Source organism: Perna viridis, chromosome 1, assembly GCF_037379345.1.
Source record: "Perna viridis isolate PV_CMFRI_1.1 ecotype Kerala chromosome 1, ASM3737934v1, whole genome shotgun sequence".
NCBI lineage: Eukaryota > Metazoa > Mollusca > Bivalvia > Mytilida > Mytilidae > Perna > Perna viridis.
In genome coordinates this window covers 70,135,955-70,158,309 of record NC_142445.1, presented here as the reverse complement: position 1 = coordinate 70,158,309, position 22,355 = coordinate 70,135,955, and the positions used below count along the sequence as shown (strand labels likewise).

General features: G+C 33.5%; 1 protein-coding gene across 6 annotated transcripts in view; it reads left to right on the top strand.

Annotated features, from left to right (window-relative positions):
* Window positions 1–22,355, top strand: part of LOC148630193 (protein HGV2-like) — a 28,202-nt gene that overhangs the window by 5,407 nt on the left and 440 nt on the right. The window contains exons 3-16 of one of the 6 annotated variants that reach the window (XM_088562738.1): window positions 3,801–3,919; window positions 4,278–4,346; window positions 4,788–4,961; window positions 5,795–5,916; window positions 8,959–9,038; window positions 11,456–11,529; window positions 12,372–12,462; window positions 14,847–14,944; window positions 15,466–15,516; window positions 16,765–16,838; window positions 20,401–20,472; window positions 20,692–20,742; window positions 21,279–21,314; window positions 21,882–21,971. In XM_088562738.1, coding sequence (XP_088418864.1) covers window positions 3,801–3,919; window positions 4,278–4,346; window positions 4,788–4,961; window positions 5,795–5,916; window positions 8,959–9,038; window positions 11,456–11,529; window positions 12,372–12,462; window positions 14,847–14,944; window positions 15,466–15,516; window positions 16,765–16,838; window positions 20,401–20,472; window positions 20,692–20,742; window positions 21,279–21,314; window positions 21,882–21,971 — 1,201 coding nt within the window. Of the gene's footprint in view, window positions 1–3,800; window positions 3,920–4,277; window positions 4,347–4,787; window positions 4,962–5,794; window positions 5,917–8,955; window positions 9,039–11,455; window positions 11,530–12,371; window positions 12,463–14,846; window positions 14,945–15,465; window positions 15,517–16,764; window positions 16,839–20,400; window positions 20,473–20,691; window positions 20,743–21,278; window positions 21,315–21,881; window positions 22,010–22,355 lie in introns of all 6 variants that reach the window. The other 5 variants (XM_088562729.1, XM_088562721.1, XM_088562744.1 and 2 more) reach the window with 5 other exon arrangements.

Here is a 22,355-nt window from a genome sequence, read left to right as displayed (position 1 = left end):
ATGCATTAGTATCTGAAAAGGAAAATTGATTGGCATTTTATTGCATAAATTTTCAGGGCTACTAAGTTTTCATCAGGACAGCAGGGTGTCAAGTGATCCTATATTCCTATATTTTACCAAAATTTCCTATATATTGACTGAATGACCTATATTTTCAAAACATTTTTTAAAATAGAAAAAGGGATTTTTTATGTGTCCAATGTATTTCATTTTGATATTGAAGAGTATTTTAGCTTGAAATAAAGGCTATAGATGGTGTTAATGCTAATACTAATTGTCTGTAGTATTAAGCTAACCTGATATAGCAATATTGCCCTGGTGTTCTAGGAGTATTCCATCCCTTCACAGAAAAGAAATCTTGGCTTTGCAAATTTGTTTTGTCAAACAATTATCATTTAATATAATTTGAATGTAGTAAGGGTCCTACTGACTTCTAGACCAGGGTAGGGAAAAAAAGCCAGTCTCGGGCAGGCGGGCAGGCTACCATTTCTAACTCTGCCCTTTAGCCATACCACACCTCCCTTTTAATTAAATGATATTAGATAATTGGTTAAAATGCTCTTGCTCAACATTTCTTTAAAACAAAGAAAAATATAATAAAAAAAGAGTTATTATTGTCTCTTTTCATAATCAGTTCACTTTTTCCATGTCTTGTTTACTTTTTCTTCTTTTGGACTGGCTGACTAGTGGCACTTTTCAAATCTAGACAACTATCAAGACGTTTTCTCTTTCCTATCAAGTTCCCTTTGTTTCACTCTTATGTCCTACAAACTTTTGTTGAATTCTCCTGTTTGTCTAAATTTCAATATTGGTACAAATGCTCTGCAGTTGATGGCAACTTTGTTAACTGACTAAGTGTACAGTGAAGAATTACTAAAAAAAAATTTGAAAATTCAAGTAAACTCAGACATAATCAGAAGATTGGGATACTGGTGTAGTCAACGACAGAACACTAAAGATACCATTTTGTTTTTTGCCAAGCAAAGGAAAAGACAAAATTACAATAAAAACAATAATTAAAAAAAAAACAAAAAAAAAAAACAGCAGGTTCCCAGTATTCTAGGACAGTGTTACATTTTTGAAATTTCATTTACCAGAGATATAAATATATAAATATTACCAATCAAAAGTATGATGCTAATTTATTATCCCATCTTACATGTAATAGTAAAGGTAGAAAGTCAGGAAGGGTCCAGTCCCTCTGTCCTAAGTCCAATATTAAAATCAATAGGGAGCTTCCTCTAGTCAGGAAGTGTTAGAGGGAAAAGTCACTTGTAATAATCAATATAGAACACTGTCCTTGCTATATGGCTGTTTATTAGCCAATTTCCTCTGTTGAAAATAGGGATGTTCGTAAAAACCAGTGGTTGGATTTTGATGAGTGATGTCCCAAATGAAAGATTGGAGAACGGCAACAAATATATTTTATTTATTTAAAATAACAAAATATTTTCCTTTTCGAAGGTCTTTTTAGAAAAATAAGCAAAAAATTCACTGATAAAAGTTCCATAAAGTATGAGTGTTCATTGAATGTTTGTGAAAACTATTGCATTTATTCAAATGAATTTAATATCAAATGAAAGAAAAAAATCTGCTGAAAGGCAATGATTATTTTTGTTAAGTGTGAAGTTATAGTAATAGAAGTTAGAAAGAGTAGCCTGCCTGCCAGCCCAAGACTGGCGATCTTTTGGCAGGGCTGGCTAATTTTAGCAAAAATTTATACAGCCATATAGTAAATATATTTAAAAATTGTATTCAGGACTGGCTAGAATTTGAGTGAGTTTCCTACCCTGTTAAGGGGTGGAGGAGATCATAGATTTAGGTTTAAAATTCTGGGGAAAAAAATACCCTATATATATCCTATATTTTCAATTTAAAAAATGCTATTTGCATATATAGTTTTGGTCAAAAATGGCTTGACATCCTTGGACAGGTAACTTTTTGATGTAGCCAGCCCTGTGGTCTGGTAGATATTTACCTACCCTGCTTAACACATAGATAAAAGATAGTAGCTAAATAATGAATCAATGTCTTTATACAAAAATGTATGTTGCCATAATCTACTATAAAACTAATCAATTGCAAGACCCCAGTACTCAACGTTATATCTAGCAATAGCTTTTACCCCAACAAAACAAGACCCCAGTACTCAACGTTATATCTAGCAATAGCTTTTACCCCAACAAAACAAGCTCTAGGAGGTATAAAACCACAGCAAAGCGTCGATTTTTATCTTTTTATTTCTGTTTTTTTTTTTTTTTTTTTTTTTTTTTTGAAAAAATTCCAAAGTATTGAGCTATAAGGCCAAAGCAAAAATGCTATGTCCAAATTTGCCAGAGCTGTTCAGGGTTGATCTTGTTATTGCAAGCTAGCTGCAGTCACTAAGCATTTTATTTATTGTAAAATCCAACAGTTGATGGGTGTTAACTCTGGCTTGTATGTTTTCACAAGTCTACGCAAACATTATTGATATTGGCTTTGAGTTACGACTTCCCGACCTCATAATTTGTATGTAACCATATTTCGCTATTTCATGTAACATGTTAGGGATAAATTTCAGTTTAAAATGGGTTTAAGAATCATTATAAACATAAACATGTTTACTTTTTTTTCTTTTTCTTTTTAAATCAAATTGCTCTGTACATATTTGAAATGATTTACATAATAAATACACAACATGTAAAGCAAGCGGTAAAAGGTCCCAAAATAAAAGTGAAACTATTCTTAAAAGACGAAAATCAAGTTAATCTATAGAAAAAATGTAAAGCAAATAACAACCACTGGTGTCATTAAGTTCTACAAAGAATGTCTGTTTCCGCCACACCTGAACAAATATTTTTAAAGTGGGTCAATTTCTCTGACAAAAAATGACCTTGTTGCCTCAAAATACACTAACTCAGTAAACGGGAAGAAGTGGGACAAACCTGAAGTCACATCCCACAATAGAACCCCATATTGAAAATATAGTGGTTATGATTTGCCCACATGTACATGTAGCAGATGAGAAAAATGTTACAAAATTCTATAAGCCGTTACACAAGAGTGCAAGGAATTTCAAAATCAAGATTTTGTTCGTGTCAGTTTATAATATTAAGATACTTTAACACAAAAATCTTTCATTTCTTGGTGACTGAAATGATGCTTCTTCTGTAAAACTGATGTGTCTATGGATTTAGTACATAATCTATACTTAAAAGCTAAAATTAGGCTAGCAAATATCTGGTAAGAAATATAAAATATAATCCACTTGCCACATATTTTTTGTGAAGATTGGATAAGAATCTACCATTTAAGTTTGTTCATCTATTGACAGAAAGCATCGTTTTTTTTTCTGTAAAACCATTAAATACCATTTGTAATGAACAGTTTCATACTAAACTTGTATTATTAGTTTGTCAATAACAGTATAGATAATCCCTCCTAGATAGTGACATTTTGTGAAAAGATCCATAACTAATAATTTCCAGTACAAGTATTTAAATTTTGTCTTTAATATCTTTGTACATATAACACTAAAAAAGATATAAATGAATCTCTCTGCACATCTTCAGAGCAACCAGAAACATCCCTCCAGAGGTACTGTATCGAACACATGATAAGGAGCTCAAATTGCCATTACAAAAAAAAGAGTGAGTAATGCATACAAAGATGTTGTGCATGAAAAAACACTCAGAGACTAATGATTTAGATGAAGTAAAGGTGAACCTGTGTGTGGCCTTATGTCATTAATAAAATATGGTCGGAAGATTTGTAGAGAGTATACCAATTAAAATAAAATGTTATTTTACTTATTTTTAAAGAGCCAAAGCCTATGGAGAAACAGCAAAAGAATGTGCAGATGCCTACTTCTATTATGGACAGTCTTTATTAGATCTAGCTAGAATGGAAACAGGAGTGCTAGGAAATGCATTACAAGGAGGTAAGCTTGTGTTCTACAATCCTGCACTGTCAGCTTCATGTTTGTTTCTCATGTATTCCATCTCTGTCATGTATCAATTAGATAGATATGGGGTTGGTTGATATTTGTAGTAATCATTCCATTGGAGTATAGTGCTGTGCTTAACAATGTGCTCTCAGGAATTCATTTTTGTTAGAATGTGTTGTACTTTTTTTCTTTTTTAAAGAAAAACCTAAATATCAGTGTTATTCTAGTGTGCACTGCTATTTCAAATTTATGGAAGTTACCCAAAATAGAAAACATGTCTACCCTTATGAGAAAGATCATCAGTATGGACATTCCTTACTTAAATACTGAAGGATTTGTTATTTCCTCATAGTTCCTGATGAAGATGAAGATGCATCAAAGAGTGCTGATGAACAGTTTGAGAATGGAGACAAATTGGATGGTAAGAAGCAGAAAGAATTCTGAGAAGTAGGAATGTGCTTTAAGTGTTTTAAAGGATCCTGTTCTTTGCTGTTTCAGAGAACTTAACTTTCCATCACATGAAGAATTTGTGTAAGACCTAAATGAAATTAAGGAAAGTGGTCAATTTTGATTCTCATTGCATCTTGTTATTTGGATTTAAGCATGACACTTCTGTAACCTCCCTGATTTCATTATCAATTATCATGATGAATCCTTATTTAGAAAATATATATTCACTAATACAAAATGTACTTTTTTGTCATAACACTTTCATAAACATTGTAGTATATCATTCTATCTGCAATTCCCTGTTCAGTTCCTCATGTACATCAAGCTTAAGTTGCCACTTATCTATATACCTAACTATAAACTTGTGGAATAGACCTGTGACAATTTAAGTACCATCATTTTCCATCTGTAGAGGAGGAACGTGAGAAATTAAGAACTGAAGTGTATGATGCAATGTCGGAAAAAGAGAAGGAAGAGATGAAATCAGGAGAAACGAGAAAGGAAGAGCAAACAGAGGGAGAAAAGATGGAAACTGATGCTAAAGAAAAAGAATCTGAAAAATCAAACGAGGAAGGAAAGAAAGAAGGTGGATTGTTACACCCTAAATTTTGTCATGCATGATCAATTACACCCATCATCTCTTAATACTATGTTACACTAACAAAACACTTCTTCATCCTTAATGCACTATTTATTGTTACATTCTCAGTTGACATTTAGCAGGGAATAGCTGTATGAGCTTAGTAGCTGTTGCTACTTAGAAGTCATTGCTCAATACTTTATTACTGCAAAATCCTAATAATAGTTGTAAGGATTTCGATTTGAAAGGTTATTCCTGTTTCAGTAATGTGTTGATTAACCTCAAGAGTCAATGTTGACTCCTTAACATTATTAATTGGTCTGTGGCTAATTATGTGTGCTGAACAAACGAAGTCAAACCTGTCTTCAGTGACTTTCCAAGGGAGAACAAAATGACGATCACAATAAAACATTGACCGAAGGTTTTTAAACTGAAACTATTTTCCAGACAATGCATGAAAAAATCTGGAAATAAAATTGTTGACTAAGGAGTGTTTTAGGGGATGCAGCATTCTGTTTAATTTTATTTTCAAAAATATTTATTGGTAAAGCATTTGAAACGGCAACATTTCACCGGGTGCCGGCTCTTATTGAAAACCCTGCATGTACATATCTTAACATTACTTTAATGCAAGACTACTATTTTTTTTTTTTAATTTGATTTTTTTTTTTTTTTTTTCCAGACTGATAGGAATGTTAGATTGATAGTGTGCCTTAAGTTGCATGCTATGTACAGTAAATATATTGAAAATTCTTAAGGTTCCAATTATTAAAAATTTTACACAGAATTGTAATGTGATTCTCAATTCTTGATGACTGTCTATAATTGTGTATTTTCAGAAGAGGGAGAAGACACTGCTGAAGAAGGAGAAGGTGATACTGCTGAGGAAGGGGACACTGCAGAGGAAGAGGCAGCTGAAGGGGAGACGGGAGAAGATACTGCTGAAGAGGAAGGAAAAGAGGTATTGCTTTATAAATACTTGTTTTTGTTTTTTTTTTCGTTTTTTGCTTTGCCTTGCAAGAATGAATAAGGTATTGTGTTTCTGACTTCCACATTAAAATTTTCATTTTAAGTTCTCTGTTTAGGTCAGTTTGATATGAATCACTTATGCTAGGTCAGTTGTTTTGGTGTACATTTGATTAGCATGTATCCATTTTTGGGTTTTTGATCCTTTAAGATCAAAATACCTTATATCATCAGTTTATGTCAGGAACTTCCTTACTATTTCTGAACACTACACAAAAATATAGTCCAAATGTAATTCCTTTTGTATCATTCAATACCTCTTTTACAGCTAGTTAATATGTTTCAGGCAATTATTCAGCTCGATAATATTCTATTATTTCTACAATAAAATTAGATCTACCAGTGTCTTTAAATCAACTAAAGATTTGAGGCACTCCTTTTTGGCCTTGAACGATATTAAAGCTGCAGTAGCTGCGGAATTCGTTAAGTTCTGATTTTACTGAATTTTGCATAGTCAATGAAATAAGTTTTTAGTAATACAATTGAAGAAATAAATGCAGATAACACCTGCAGAATATTGTGAAATTTTTTTTTTTATCGGAGATGATCAATAGCTCTGATCTAATTATCTGTCGCCTTTACTTCTGAAGATTGCCAACAGGACAATCACCTGGGTTAAAAATACTTCCACCTTGTTTAAAAAAAATAACAACAACGGATACACAGGTAAGCACATGTTTAGTTTACATTTCATTTCATCAATGTCTTGTTTAGTTTTCAAATAAATAATGGCAATTACTGACCATAATTGTCCCACATTATATCACAGGGAAGAAGATAAACGGTCGCCTACTTGCCAGTGGCGACCAGAAATGTGCCTGGGCGACCATTTTTTAGGTTTTTGATTTATCAAAATACCTTATGTCACCGATGTATCACTGGAATTCCCACTATTTCTGAACACTACACAAAAATATTGTCCTAATGAAATTCCTTTTATATCATTCATTCAATACCTCTTTTGTAACCAGTAAATAGTAAGTATGTTTCTTCCAATTATTCAGCTCAATAATATTTTATTATTTCTGCATATATAGAGAGTTGAGATCTAGTCTTCGTATCAACTCTCTTTTTGGCCTTGAAAGATCATATTTAGTAATTTGTTTTTGGGAAATTTAGTTGTTGCAGTTATGTGTCAGGAAGCATAAAATGTGATAAGCATGTTTCTTTTAAGACACTTATCAGTCAAATTCTCAAGCCTTTCATTAATAGTTTATCATTAATAAACAGGTAGTGAAGAGCAGTAATTTTAACCAAGTAAAATCTGCGGGAAAATTCAAATCGATAAAAGTGTCAAGTTTTGGGAAATCTTATGTTTATCAAGGAAATGTTTTCCTTAGCTGAAATTGGTTTTAATTGAGTGAATTGCATAATAAATAATTTGTTACTGTAGTTTTTAGCTCACCTTGCCAAAGGCCATGTGAGCTATTGCCATCACTTGGAGTCTATCGTCATTGTCGTCAACAATTTTTCAAAACTCTCTTCTGACACCACTCGACCAATTGGAACCAAACTTGGTATGAATGTTCCTTGGGGTATTCAGGTGAGCGATTCAGGCTCCTGGGAACCTCTTGTTTAATGTTCATTCAAATTAAACTTATGGAAAGTTTTAAAAATTTAGGAAGGTGGCCCCGTACAGGTCCGGGTGTCAAAAGAATAGGCCTGCAGCAGCGCTAAGCTTGTAGTAAAAAGCGACTAAATAGTGCTCAGAACCTTAGCCAGGGGCTAGGGCGCTCTGCCCACAGAGCAACTGGGATGTGTGCCCCAGGTGGTGGAGTGGGTAACCCATGGCGTGCAACATGCTGGGGTTGTCGGGCTATAATACGGAAAACCTGACCGCAAACCATAGTGGTGCAACGTGATGGGAAAGATGCCACGTTCCTCGCATGTTAAAGAACCCTACTTTGGTATTCTCCTGGAGTAGGAACCATAGGGCTCCCGCCACAGGAGGCTAAATTGCCTGACCCTACCCACCTTTCCCTATTTCCAGTGGCAATCAAAATTTGTTGACCACATTACCCTCATGTCCCATCCCATTTTTTATTTCATCATCATTTCATGTTCATCGTCTGAATATAGATGAAATATTGCTGCTCGTACGTTAAACCCCAACCAACAAACAAGGAAGAAGGTGAAATGGAACAAAATTTATATTAGTGTGTGAAGTTGTATCTGAAGTATGGATTGACATAGGGTTTATATGTATTGGAGAAAAAACAGTTTTTGATATTAAAAGTGAATAGTGCAAATATATGATCACAATTTTATTTTTACATTATGTAATTTTTGAAATTTTGTTCATGCTACAATTTTCACAAGAATCAAAAACCTCTGGTGCTGACAGCTTTTTGATTCTATTTTAGTAGCCCAGCTGGCGAATTGCAAAAACATTAAAATTATTGTAAACAAAAGTTGCAGTCAGCGTTTTAACTGGTTACCATTCAATCGGAAATGTAGGTCCTTAATTTTAATTTTATCGGTAACCAGTTCAAATAGTGCAAAAATCGTTCTTAACCGATGTCGTTTTTTTATTTATTATTATTCAAGTTTTGAATAACAGCATCCATGTTTAACAGGCGAGACATATCTATGTGATAACAGTTTATTAGCAAAGCTGACATAAATATATCCATACCTATGTACTATTACTATTTCTATCTAGGGAAGTTTCTGTTTAGTGGATTATAATGTTCTAATCTAGCAATGTCATAATTACACTTGATAGACCGAAGTCAAAATCAGTAAGGCTTCACAGTATATTGGCATGTTATGAATGTATTTTTGAAATTAAAGTGATAAATGCAGTTCCAAAATTGTCTTATTTCTTATAGCAATGGTGACGAGGGTGCATTAAATTACTGTTTAAGTCCAGATGAGATCAGAGGTTATTGTATTTTAATACTTGCCAACTCAACTTAATGTGTGACATTGTTATTGTATAGTAATATTTCCAATTCTTTCCTTTTTTCTAAAGCAGAAAGAAGAGGATGCTGATGATGTTTCTAATTTACAGTTAGCTTGGGAAATGTTAGAACTAGCTAAAGTTATTTACATGAAGTAAGTTCTACACATTTCATGGCATAAGTTACTATGAAAGTACTTTTTTTGTGGATTAGGGTAGATACACGAGTTCCTGGATTCTTGAATTTGTTGTTTTGAGGTTTTCAGTATACATGTCAATGGGAATCTCTTTTTTGTTGAGAAACAAATTTAATGGTCTGGCCTACTCACGAAAACCACAAAAATTTGTACCCAACGATATTTGGTATATTGCTTTTGCATGATGACTTGTTCAGCGCCTCCCATTTCAAGGTTTGTCTCTTTTCCACTTCCTCTTTATGATAGGTAGTTGGCACTACTTAGCATGCAAGATCTCATTTTGTCTTGTCTCCTGGATAGCACCTCCATTTTATGACCAATTTCTTTCAAACTTTGGTGAATAGTTATTAGCTATAGATGGCTGTGATGAATGGTTAGTTATTAAACAGTGTCCTAGCTAGGGCAAAATGGAGGGGTGCCGCGCCGTGCTGTGCCCGCCCCTATCACGCCTGTGCCCCTCTGCCCCATTGAGTACCCCTTTAGTCAGGTGTGTAGCTGCTGTTAGGCAAAAAAGCTCTTGCCTGCACTTAATTTTTTGTTTTTTGTTTTTTGAGATAAAATACATCCAGGAGAGGCATAAATGATACTCTAAGACGCTATCGCTGCGGAGCTTCAGGGGGCTTTGCCCCCCTGGACTTGCTGGGGGCCTTAAGTGGCCCCAGACACCCTGCCGTAATATTGCGTACACTTCAATTTGGCCTCAGCTATGCCCCTGTTAGTGCCCATTTACAATTATCTGAATGGCCCTTTAAGATTTCTACTCTTGTTAATCAATTACCCCAAGCCAATTAAGAAATGTCACCTTCATTAATCACATCCTGTCATAATTAACCCTCAGGTAATTATCGGTGATCAATCAGCTGACCAGGGATATGGGATAATAACTGACGAATAGAAAATGAATCCTGATTGGATCTGTAACAATTTTATGGACAGCCAATCATTGGTTAATAATTAATTCTACTGCACCATTAATTTTACAAAATTTTCAAGTTAATAGGTCTAAATTTTGTAGAACTACTGGTGTAAACAATTGGATGTTGCACATGTTTGTATATTCAAGATGTCAGTTACCTCCCTAATAATTTCAATATTTTTTAAATTTTCTATGTCTTCAACAGTAACGGATATTTTATAGATATTAAATAGACTTTCACCAGTTTTGATCCTTTACCCTTAGCTCTTATAAAGTGTTCAAGGTAAACAACGGGGTCCAATTCATATATTTTTCTTCAGCCACGAGTTAGGCATCTTTCATGTCAACAAAACTTGACACAATGATGAAAAAATGCATGTTGGGTCCTGATTCGCTAACACACAACCCATATCGTTCAATTTGCTTATGGATAACCAAGAAAAGGCTTCGTCGAGCATGACTCTATTCTCAGTACAAACTTGAGCTCAGCTAAAATTGCAAAGATTAACACAACACAACAATCCAAACAAGTATGATTTGCTTCAGGCAAAAGCATGATCTGAGTCATGAACATCCTCCCAAGTCAGGGTTTCGAGTCCACCCTCACTCCCTCAAACCCCTAACATCACTCATTCCTATTTAGTGGGTATCGTCCAGCCAATTCCGATTGGTTGCTTCTCTGGGTGAGAAGCACCAATGAAAATCGATTTAACATAAAATGTCTGTGGAAAGGTAAACAATAATGTGAGATAATGGACGATCTAGTATAGTAACTGAAAGTTGTATGATGTCACAAATGATGCAATATGAGCGAAAATGATAACTGCAGATTCTGTTTAGAGTCTTTACTGGAAAAAAAAAAAATGACGTCATGTGTAGCCACTTTGTAAGTTATATTGAAGAGTTTCTATTACAAGTGATTTGATTGGATTTTGGATCTGGGTTAAATTTAAGTAACTCACTAGATGGCACTGGACGATACTCGCTAATTATCAATGAGTGATGTCAGGGGTTTGAGGGAGCAAGGGTGGACTCAAAACCCTGACTTGGGAGGATGAGTCATGAATTAATCAATTCAATATTCAAATGCATCTATCTAAAATAACTAGCACACACACACTCATATAGTTATATCGTGGTAGGTAACATTGTCGTTAGTGGGTATTGATTAACCACCAAAAGAATTCCAGGACTAAGCTAAAACAAAGAATAAAAAGTCAGAATCTATACTGGAAATCAAGACACAAAATTTCATCCAATATCACAAAAAAGTGGGTAAAAACTCCAATATACAAATATTTATCTGGGGCTCTGACTGACTTACTCTAACATAAAATGACCAAAAGATCACGCAGTAGCCTAGCTACTTGTATTGACATTGGTATCACTCAATTTTAAATTGCTATTGTAAGATTTTTCATCATTTTATGATAGTCAGTGGCATAATGGTTATTTGTAGAGAAGAAGACAAAGAAGCTAAATTAAAGGCAGCAGATTCCTTCCTGAAGCTGGGCGAAGTTAGTCTTGAAACAGGTGAGACTTTTTTTAGTAACCTACATTGAATTTAATCTACAGCCTTTGCTGTATTGTAGCCCAGAGATTTTGATGAAATGTTTATGGATGGTTAGACTCAAATTTAAATATGCATGTCTGAAGAAATTATAATTATTGTCTGGTGTCTCCAAATGGAGATAATCCAACTTGAGGGTGAAACATGTCAGACCTTGAAACTTCATGTCCACCTAAACGACTTCTTAATGAAATTTTATAAGTTGGGGTTACGCATTGTATATAGTGTGTCAAATTCCCCTCAAGGGAGTTAATACAACTTAATCTATTTGAAGTGGTGACATTTCCTTTCGTATTTTTAGTTTCGCCATGGTGAGTTTCCATTAGCATACCACGAACTTTGTTTTCAACTCTGAAAGGGTCTTTTGTTCCCTTTTTTGTAACATTTAACAGATCTGTAAATATCTACCAGACAATAGGTCTTTAAGGTGTGGATAATACATGTGTATGTCAGAACTTTAGGGCGTGTGCCAGGCCTAATGTAACTTTTATTGATATTTCTTAATTCATAAATAGGTTATTACATTGTCTTGTGATACCAAGGAACACTTACATGTTGATACTTATTTCACATTGAAATATGCTCACCTGTAAAAGACAGTGACATAAATATGATTGTATATTGCATAACTGGCAACTGCATGTAGGAATGCAAATAGACAAGTGGAAGGAGAAGGACTCATTTCATTTTATTACCATGCCGATTGTTCAAATTCAGAACCCTTTACTTTAAATCTTTTTTTATCATCTATAATGTGATTCTCTAACATGAGCATCCATTTAGAAAGAAAGCACATCTTTTGCAGAACAATATGAGCAGTCCATAGCAGATTTTAATGATTGTTTGAAGATACAGAAGTCAGTATTAGAACCAGAAGACCGGTCTCTTGCTGAAACGTATCCTTTGTCTCTTAGAATTTATGCCCTCTTGAGGCAGTTTGAGGTTGAACATTCCACTTGTACAATGACTCCAGTTGGACTTGTTTTTTTTTTTTTTTTTTTTTTTTTTTTTTTTTAACGACAGGCTGTTGAATCTGTCAGTCTTCTTTGGTTGTCACAACTTGGTATGTATTAAGGACACATAACTAATTCTGCAGATATCCAGGTAATTTTATTTCATAAATTAACAGACGTATCTCTTCGGTAATCAGCTCATCTGGAAGTTAAAATCTGAAAATTGAAGCACGAAGGAAACCGGAAGTCACATGATGAGCAGTAATCAGCTGATTTTAACTTACGGATGAGCTGAATACCGAAGTGAAGGAAATTCTATGGTACGTATCTCAGGTAGGTATAATTTATTCCTAAAATTCTAATTTTAATACAAATTTTGTAATTTTGAACTCCTACATTTTATGGCATTTATGCCCTTGGTATTTTTATTCTAGAGGCATAAGACTGAAGCATCTTGTCATCACCCCTTTCAAACTACTCAATAGAATTTTACATTTTGATATATTATAGTATGAACATAAAATCTAGTTCTGCATTTGTGAAAGTAATGACCCTTTGAACTAGGTTTCCTGAATTACATTACTGAACTTAATTTTATTGGACTTGGTATATAGTAAAGATGTGCATATGACAAAGAAATTTTGTTGGAGTATGCTCCTTTTAAAACTTTCAAGTAGTACACAAATGAAGAACCCTATTTCTCTCTTTACAGGGGTTTTACTTTGGATTTTAAAGACCCATGAACATGAAAGCAAGTTCAAGAGTTTGGTTATGGAAAATTCGAAAATTTTGCACTTTTTCAGGAGTTAACATGATCATACAAAAATAAAAGCCTTTGATTCAACTGCCTTTAATCATTTTGGTTGCTTAGTTACATTCATGTGATTTATTTTTCTTTTCATTTTTTTAGTGGCATGTTTATTTGATTGTACAACGTGTAACTATTGGAAGAATGTACAGATTAATGTTAATATAACTTACGATAACTTGTTTGATTAAAGACAGTGTGCAAGACAAGTCTGGATGTTTTTTAAATAAATTGTACTCGAGAACGTATCATACCATGAATGTGAAAAATCTGAAACAAAAACATGTATTTGGACTTTTTAAAGGGAACTGGGGAAGCACGTTTTTGTTATTACACGCCTGTATCATGGTATGCCGTTGTCCGTCCGTCCACACTTTAGACAACAATAACTCAAAAATACTTTCACCAACTTTTATGAAACTTTGACGAATTGTTCATATTTATTGGTGTAAGCTCCCTTTCGATTTTTTTATAAATTTCAGATTTTTTGTTAACGTGTTATGAACTTTTTTGCTGAGGAAAAAGGGGGATTTTCAAGTTTTCGGATAATAACACATAAACACTTACACCTTCTTTTATGAAACTTTAGTGAATTGTTCATATTTATTGACATAACCTCCCTTTTGATTTTTATAAATATCAGGTTAATCTTTTCCCTGTTATGAATTTTTACTCTTTAAAAAATGTGGAAAGGGCCAAGGAAATTTTATTCATTGAATAGTAGTTGAAAATGGACCATTTGTTATGATGATTGACTAATGAATATAAAAGGTACTTTGTAACCTGCTCGGAAAAGTGTGTTTTGAGCAAGATAGAAATTTATGGGTGAAAAATCAAGACAACAAATTTAGTTAAGTTAGGTAGCCTTGATAGTGCCAAATTTTGTGTGCATTTTTTATTTACCTTTTTTTAGGGGGAGGATATTTGACCGGGCTTACAGTACCTCTATTTGATCATATAAATTCATTAAAAGCAAAAGGACAAGTTAAAGGGCGATGGGCGTATCATGGTCTTAAAGCGCAGCTTTATATTGCTTTTGTAGACAAACTTTAATTGTTGGTTTGGCTTGTTTCTGGGGAGAATAACATTTAATTGTTAATTTAATCAGAATCAGCTTATTTCTAATTTTCATGTGATTTATTTTTATTGTGTATCTAGCTTACTTGAAAGCAAGTCAACAAATTAATGTGAAATGTGATCATGGGAAATGCAAATGCATATTTCATTAAAAATGAATAATACAATTTCCAATTTATGAATTGAATAATATGGCCGTCTGTGCAAGTCTGGAGCTGAACTAGTACTATGCAAATATTCTTTAGTTTATATTGGTCATTAATGTGATAACTGACTTGTGCATATTTAAATTCAATATATCCTATGCTATTGCTCTCTTATGCTATGTAAAGCCTTGGTCTACTTGATATTTCAATGGAAAAATTAAATTCAATCTCTGATGATGCACAATCATTGAACTTCGGAACTTTCGGTACAAGTTTATTTCCTTAATGTAATGAAGATATTACCAGTTAGGTTTAGCCTATTGTTTTAATAAACAGTATGATGAATCTATAGACAGCTACAGAGCTGCAATTAAAGTTCTTGAAGACAGAATAGGTATGTTATAACAGTACTTATCCAGACTTAATTTTTTTTCCACTTTTTTAAATTGAGATTATACCCTGTAGAGTTTTTCTGTTTACATTCTGATTTTGCCTATATCTGCTTTGTAGACCTGATTGAATTACATCTTCAATCATCCCAAGAAGTCATTCCAATATTTATATACCCCTATGCAAATTGTTTATCTTAAAGTTAAGCAGTACTAATTAGAATGATTAATCCTGTTAGTGTAAGTGGATGGAAGGACAGACTGTAAAGTAAACCACAAATATTATTTCTGTAGAAACTTATACTTGCTATATTTCTTCAAGAAAATGTGAAGCTAGCTTGATATTTTGGTACCTTTCCCTAGAATAATTTCCTCATTCCCAAGCCAATCGATAAGACACTATAATAAACGTGGTAGGAAAATGAGTGCATAAGTTACCAGGTATTATTTTAAAAAAAAATGGTAACTGAAGAAATCCTATAATTCATAAAATGTATAAATCTGTCTTTTTTTACTCATGTTTCAGCCAAACTGTCAAAAATAAATGACGGTGGAGGGGAGAAAAAAGACTTGAGTGGTAAGTCATACAGGCTGTGTTTAATATTTATACCATATCTTACCTGATTCTGTACTTGATTTTTTTTTTTTTTTCCACCTTATTGTTAAAATGTTCAAACTTCAGGGCACTCGAAAGGAAGGAAATTTAAAGCTGCATTAGCTGTCATTTTCATAAATTTTTGTATCTGTTGAAATATACATTAACTTTGAATTATTTCTACTAAATTGTACTTTTCCTGTATAATTTCATTCGATATCCACAAAAAAAATGTGTTAAATACATGAAATAGGTGTCTATATATTTGTCTTGCAAGAAAAAAATTGACCTTGATGATTCCGTATGCATGTGACTTCTGGTGACCTTAATCCACGCATGTGCTGTAAGAGTCTCTTTTTTAAAAAAAAAAACATCTGATTGCAAAGCGAAAGTGGAAGACCATCGGATTCAAACCGTAAAAGACAGAAGTTCAAATATAATGCAAGGATCATTTTAAAATTTATGTATCGTGATATGTGGTACAAATATGGACAGTAACTGTCATTTATTTGAAAACTAATCAAGAAATAGATGAAATGAAATGTAAACAAGACACATGCTTACCTGTGTATCCGTTATTGTTATTTTTTTAACAAGGTTAAAGTATTTTTAACTCCGGTTAATGTCCTGTCGGCAATCGTCAGAAGTAATGGCGAGAAATAATTAGATCTGAGCTATAATTAAAAAAGCGTTGTTTTCACAATATTCTGAAGGTATTATCGACATTTATTGCTACAATTGCAATACTACAAACTTGATGAATGATATGATTGTCTGATGCCCAACTGTAGGGGTTTCTTATCAACATACTATAACCTCATTGGTGCAACTCCTAAACCACTCATTGGATTTGAATGGTTTTATAGGAATGTTAGGTTAAACATTTATTAAGCGAATAATAGGTACTACATAGCAATTGCAATAATATCTGTAAATGACTAACTTGGTTGTTCTTTCTTGAAAACCATCTCTCTTTTTAGTAATGTTAATAATCATAGAGTTGTTATGCGTTGCCTAAAAATCCAACTTCAGGGCCTTACACATTAAAACCTGGCAACTGAAACTACTCCCAAACCACTCAAGGGAATTCAACTTAATTTTATAGGAAGGGTAGGCACTAAATGCTGAAGTGCATGAAGGAGTATTGTTGTCTAATGCCTCTAAAATGAAGGGTTTAACGTTTTGATTGATTTGAAAAGGGTTATTGTCTTTACAGTATTTTTTTTACAGAAGATCCTGTCAAGGCAGCAGCTGAAAGTGAAATCAAAGAAATCAAACAATTATTACCTGACATGAGACAAAAGGTTTGATCACAATATTAGAGATTTATTCATGACAAAATTTATAGTGTGTGCTGTATTGTCTAGGGTGCATTTATTTTATATAAGAAATACAGCTTGTCATAAGGATTTTGATACGTTTTATTAGTTCCCATACCGGCAACTTTAGGTTTTCACTGTCGGTCGGGCAAATTTTCCACACTTTTTCCTATTCTGCTTGCAGTATGAAATTTTACCGCAAGGTGCTATAAAACAACAGTTAGTCTGGTAAGTTTAGGAATTAGGGGCCAAAAAGGAAACTAGAACAATACAGGTAGTCTGGTATGTTTAGGAATTAGGGGCTGAAAAGGGAACTAGAACAATAACTTGACCTCAAGTGAATGAATCTCTTTGATATTGGAGGACAAGGAGCCATTCTACCAAAGGAAGGCTAAGATAGATGTTATGACGAACTATTTTGAAAAGATCAATTCAATTTTTATGTTTGGACAGTAACTTGAGTAGATGTGAATGGATCTTTTTTATGCCCCCGCAACAATAAGTTGGGGGGCATTTTTTTTTACCCCTGTCCGTCCCTGAAGTTTTTTTTGGAAAATCCTTGAAGATATTGAACTGATTTTTTGTATGTGAGTCTCATGATTAGTTACAGATTGAGTTTAAGTTTCGTTCAGCTATGCTGAGTTTTACTCAAAACCACATCATTTGTGTCTCACAGACACAATAACACATCTGACAAAGTGCTTTTTACAATTATGAGTTATGATATAGTTGTATGAAGGTTAAATGCGGGGGCATCGCTTTATCTAGTATTAACAATGTCTCGGTCCACAAAAAGAGAGTTGGAATCGAAAATTGTTAAGGAATGAGAACCTTAAAGGGACTAGAAACCAAACATTTTTTTTAAGTTAAGAATAATAATGAAATTGATTGTATCTCCTTAAAATTGTAACATAAGGTGTCACACGAAAGGAAAGCCAGGACTAATTTGGGGTCATGTGACTTATTTTTCTGATGTCCTGACAACTATTTTAAGATCTTGGAATTATATCACAAGGTGCCATACAGTAAGAGGAAGACAAGGATTCATTTTGGGTTATGATACTTGTATTTATTAGGAATTAGAAACCACACTAGGTCTGGGCATATACATATGGATGGAATTGCACAACACACAAATTGTTCTATTTTTAGGTGTTACTCAATATACATTTGTGTACTTGCATACTGTTATTGATCTGTTGTGAATGGGGTTCATTAATGTAAGTGTATTATATTATTATGATTATTGTTTACTATGTGGTGAGAAATTTAATTAACAAATGTATATAAATAAGAAAGGTTCATTGTAATAGTTTTTGGACTTGCATTTATTTTCTTTTTTTATTACTGGGTTTATTTTCATAGGTGGATCCAGGGAGAGGGTGGTGGCATTAACCTGCCTTTTATGAAATTGAAAATTTTATTGAAATTGGTCTTAAATGAAAATACAGGTATTCTTTGACTTGTTAGGGGCTATATTGAAATTGGTCTGTCCATCTGTTACACTTTATATAACAGGTTTCTTAGCTTCTATTGGAGGAATATATTAGGATTTGGTACCGTATTTTCCGGACTATAAGTCGATATCTTTTTTTCAGCAAAGTGTCAGCCTCGACTTGTCGTCCACTTCAACTTATCAAAGGATTTTTCATGAAAAATTTTCAACAACAATGCATTTCATTAGATTGTTTAGTTCACTTTTGATTGCTTTAATTCAAAATTTTTGGTAAACTGCAATCAATGAAAGCCGTCACTCAAACAGTCAAACCGGTGATTGGATTCGAATATTGTTGATCATTGCCGCTATCCTTCATGAATGATAACGATGATGTTAATAATACTCTGAAGCATTGAAACCATTAAAATATAAATAAGCTCTAGAAGATACGCTAATAAAATTCTTTTTATAACTTGGAAAACATCGAGTGCTTTTGAGTGATCGGTCCTTTAATATGCAAATTTATACCCATTTACGGTATGTTGTGACACATTCGCACGTGACTCAAATTATAGTTAGTTAAGGTGTTATCTAAATGGCTAATTGCAACCAAATTTGCAGGTAACAACTATTTTTTATTGTATTTCGTAATACCAGGTAATATTGTTTACTAATTACCGCTCGTAATTATGACCAATTCATCAAACAAATTTCCTGCTTATTTCACACATGGCTGCCCGCATTTCACATGTTTACGATTTCGTACTCCTGATGATCTATGGCTTCAGAGCCGTTGACACGCCATTCAATAAAAATAATTGAAACTCACGGATAAAATACACTTTAACAAAAACAGATTTTTATTTCATTTTCAAAAATCTTGTACTTGGTAACATTGCTGGAAGAATTTTTTGGTCGATTTCGGTCAAAATTGGGTAATTCACCTTGTACTCCACATCGACTTCTAGTCCAGAATATACAGTATATTGCTTTTGCGTGATGACTTGTTTCGTGTCTCCCCTTTTCAGGATCCTCACCCATCTACCTCTTGTTTACAGATTGACAGTCATTTTTCAGGCTGTACATAATGGAAAACTCATAACATATTTCTCTGCTCCTTATGAGATTTGATATATTGCATGAGGACTTTTACCATGTCTCCTCTTTTCAGGTTCCTCGCTCTGACATCTTGTTTACCAATGCTTCAGTCTTTCCTTTTCCAGGTTGGGTGGGGGGTATTCTTAGAATGTATAGCATGCAGCCCTTGTTCAATTTTTAGTCATGGAATTCAGGTCAGATTAAAAAATTACTTAAGTGGAAATTTTAAAAATAGTTTCATTCTATATCAGAATCTTCTCCTCTGACCCTACTTGACCAATTGTAACCAAACTTCGTATAAATATTCATAAGGATATCAAAAGTTATGTGTTATATTTTTGATCCGCCCTTGCTAAAAATAGAATGTAGGGGTCAGGCTGTAGTTTTTCGCATGTATCTCCAAAACTGTTGGGTTTAGACAAATTCTGACACGGGTGAAAGTGTTCAGCATGATGAGATCTCGCCGTGGTCAAATTTTCATGTTGAATCTGTTAAGCCATGTAATGGTCCTTATGATAAGTCCTACCAAAGTCTTTTTGGGTCAAAATTGTTAGACAACTTCTTGTTAATGTTATTGCCATTGAAAGACAAAATTTAACCAGGTGAGCAATTCAGGTGCCTGGGAGCCTTTTGTATTTTCATGCATGCAGGTATTCCTTTGATATTTGGTACATTGCTGTACCATGGCAAGTTACAGATCAGTTTTGATTTTTTTTTTTTTTTTGGCTGAGTTATGGCCCTTGGACTTAAAAGTTAATGCTGACTTGTATTGTGTTCTCTTCAACAGAAATTTTTTCCAGTAGGGGATTTTGTATTGCCATGCAATAATCTCGGGATGCTTGTTTGTTTTATCATGTATTTGAAAACTGGAACTATAAAATTGCTTTTTGCACCAATGTGTTTCATGGTAAGAAAGGAAAACACTACCTAAGTACTGTGTTGCTTCTGAAACTTTCTGGACATTTGATATACCAAATTGTACAATAGAAAGTTTATAAATGTATTTTGTAGATAGAAGATTCTGAAGAAGAAAAGAAGAATTATGAGCAGCTGAAGGCAATGGCCAAAGAAGCTGTAGGATTTGTAAGTAAAATTAGGTCACTCACAAAGTTCTAGTGAATATGAAAGAATTGGCATAAAAAAAAATCACACAGCTGTATATTATGACTACTGGTTAAGGCTTAGTAAAATGTACCAATAGAAATAACTGAAAAGCCTAGACTAATTTTCACAATTTAAATGTTCCTGAGTTATTTGATTGACATGTCCATTATCAAAGTATTAACTGCAAAAAAATTTCAGGGTTCATCATCAGAAGGTAAAGAAGAAGAACCAAGTAAATCAGACAGCAAGGTAAAATTTCGTAAATGACCACAAAAATATACTTACCATTGCCATTGCAGAACGAAAAAAAAAAATGGAAATTTGATCAAAAATTGAAAAAGTCAATTTCGAGGGGGGTGGCCCATTTTTTTTATCCTTGTGTTTCCAAAACGGCCTATTCTGTAAAAAAAATTTCCACGGAATTTCAAAAGGAAGAGATTAATATCTGAATCATAAAAATCTGATCAACAAGCTTTATCAATTCTATTGATCCTATTTTCCTCCTTTTAGCTCCTTGTTTCCAAAGAGAATTGGACAAAAGCCTCCATAAACTAAGGAAAATATGTTAAATTTCAAAAAGATAGGGGATAAGTTTCACTTAAGTTTTCATAAATATAATAAAGTTAACAGACGATAGGGTAATACCATTGTACCACTGAAAACAGAAAATTCTAATTGTGTGATGAAAGAAGTCTGCTTTAAAAGAGAACCATTTCTATGCTTTGATGGGTGTATATTGATCTGGTTTATACCCGATTATCATGTATGTGATCTATCTTTTACAGCCTGCAAGTAATATCAGCCATCTTATTAGACGAAAGGTAAGTGACATAGTCAACATCAAATAACAGTATTCAGTCCTTTGACCAATTTGATTGCAATGTCTTGTATTGCCAAAAGATGAGCATCTTTCCCACACAGATTTATTGGCAGTAAAACAGGTAATTTCTGCAAAATACAAAATAAAGTATTGCTTGAACACATTACAAAACAATATTTCAGACATACAATCAAGGAAAAAAAATTGCAAAAATCTTACACCAAATAATTATGACAATAGGTGGGTGCCATACTTGAGTCAAGTTATTTGAAAAGGGGGGTAACCAGGTACAAAAAAAACCAACTTTTAGAAGGGTTTACAGGCCAAAAGGGGATTTCAAGGTCACCTGAAATGCATTCAAGTACTCAAAAAACAATAAAAAGTAATGAAATACGATAACCTCGAAATGTTTACACAGAAAAATCAGTATTTGACTGAATCAATAATTATCTGAAGCACTTGTCATTTAGACGTTTGACAAAAATATTGAAACTGGAAATTCCTATTTAATGTTAGTAGCATTAATGTATCAGTTTTCAGTGTTGTATATAATTCTGCCTTTTCTCAGAGGAAACCAGAAGAAGAGGAAGGTGCTGATCAAGATCCTAAGAAAACCAAACAAGATGGCTCAGGAGATGCTGCTGTGAATGGAACAACGGTAAACATCGCTGGATCTACCAACTCGTAGCTCTAAAGGTTGTCATTGTGTTGGCTAACTCTTTAGGGTTATGTGTAACAACCAGTTCTTAGTTTATTATATTTAGATGAAGTAAGATTGCACCTTGCAGTAAACATTGGATTTATATTTAAGCTGGTAATCAGTTCTGTTCTATAAATATTTTTTGGTCAACAAATTTTTATGAAATTTTCAAAGGTGGGTGTTAAACTCAAGGTGGACTAAAAACTTTACTCCCTTATGACTTCTATGCATGTAGTTTATAATGAGATCTAAATGGGCCTTGCAAAGCATTTTATTTTGAAGGGCTTTGAGCACAGCTCTTGAATAATTCCTTGTGTGAAAGCTTGTCATTTTCCGTGCTCT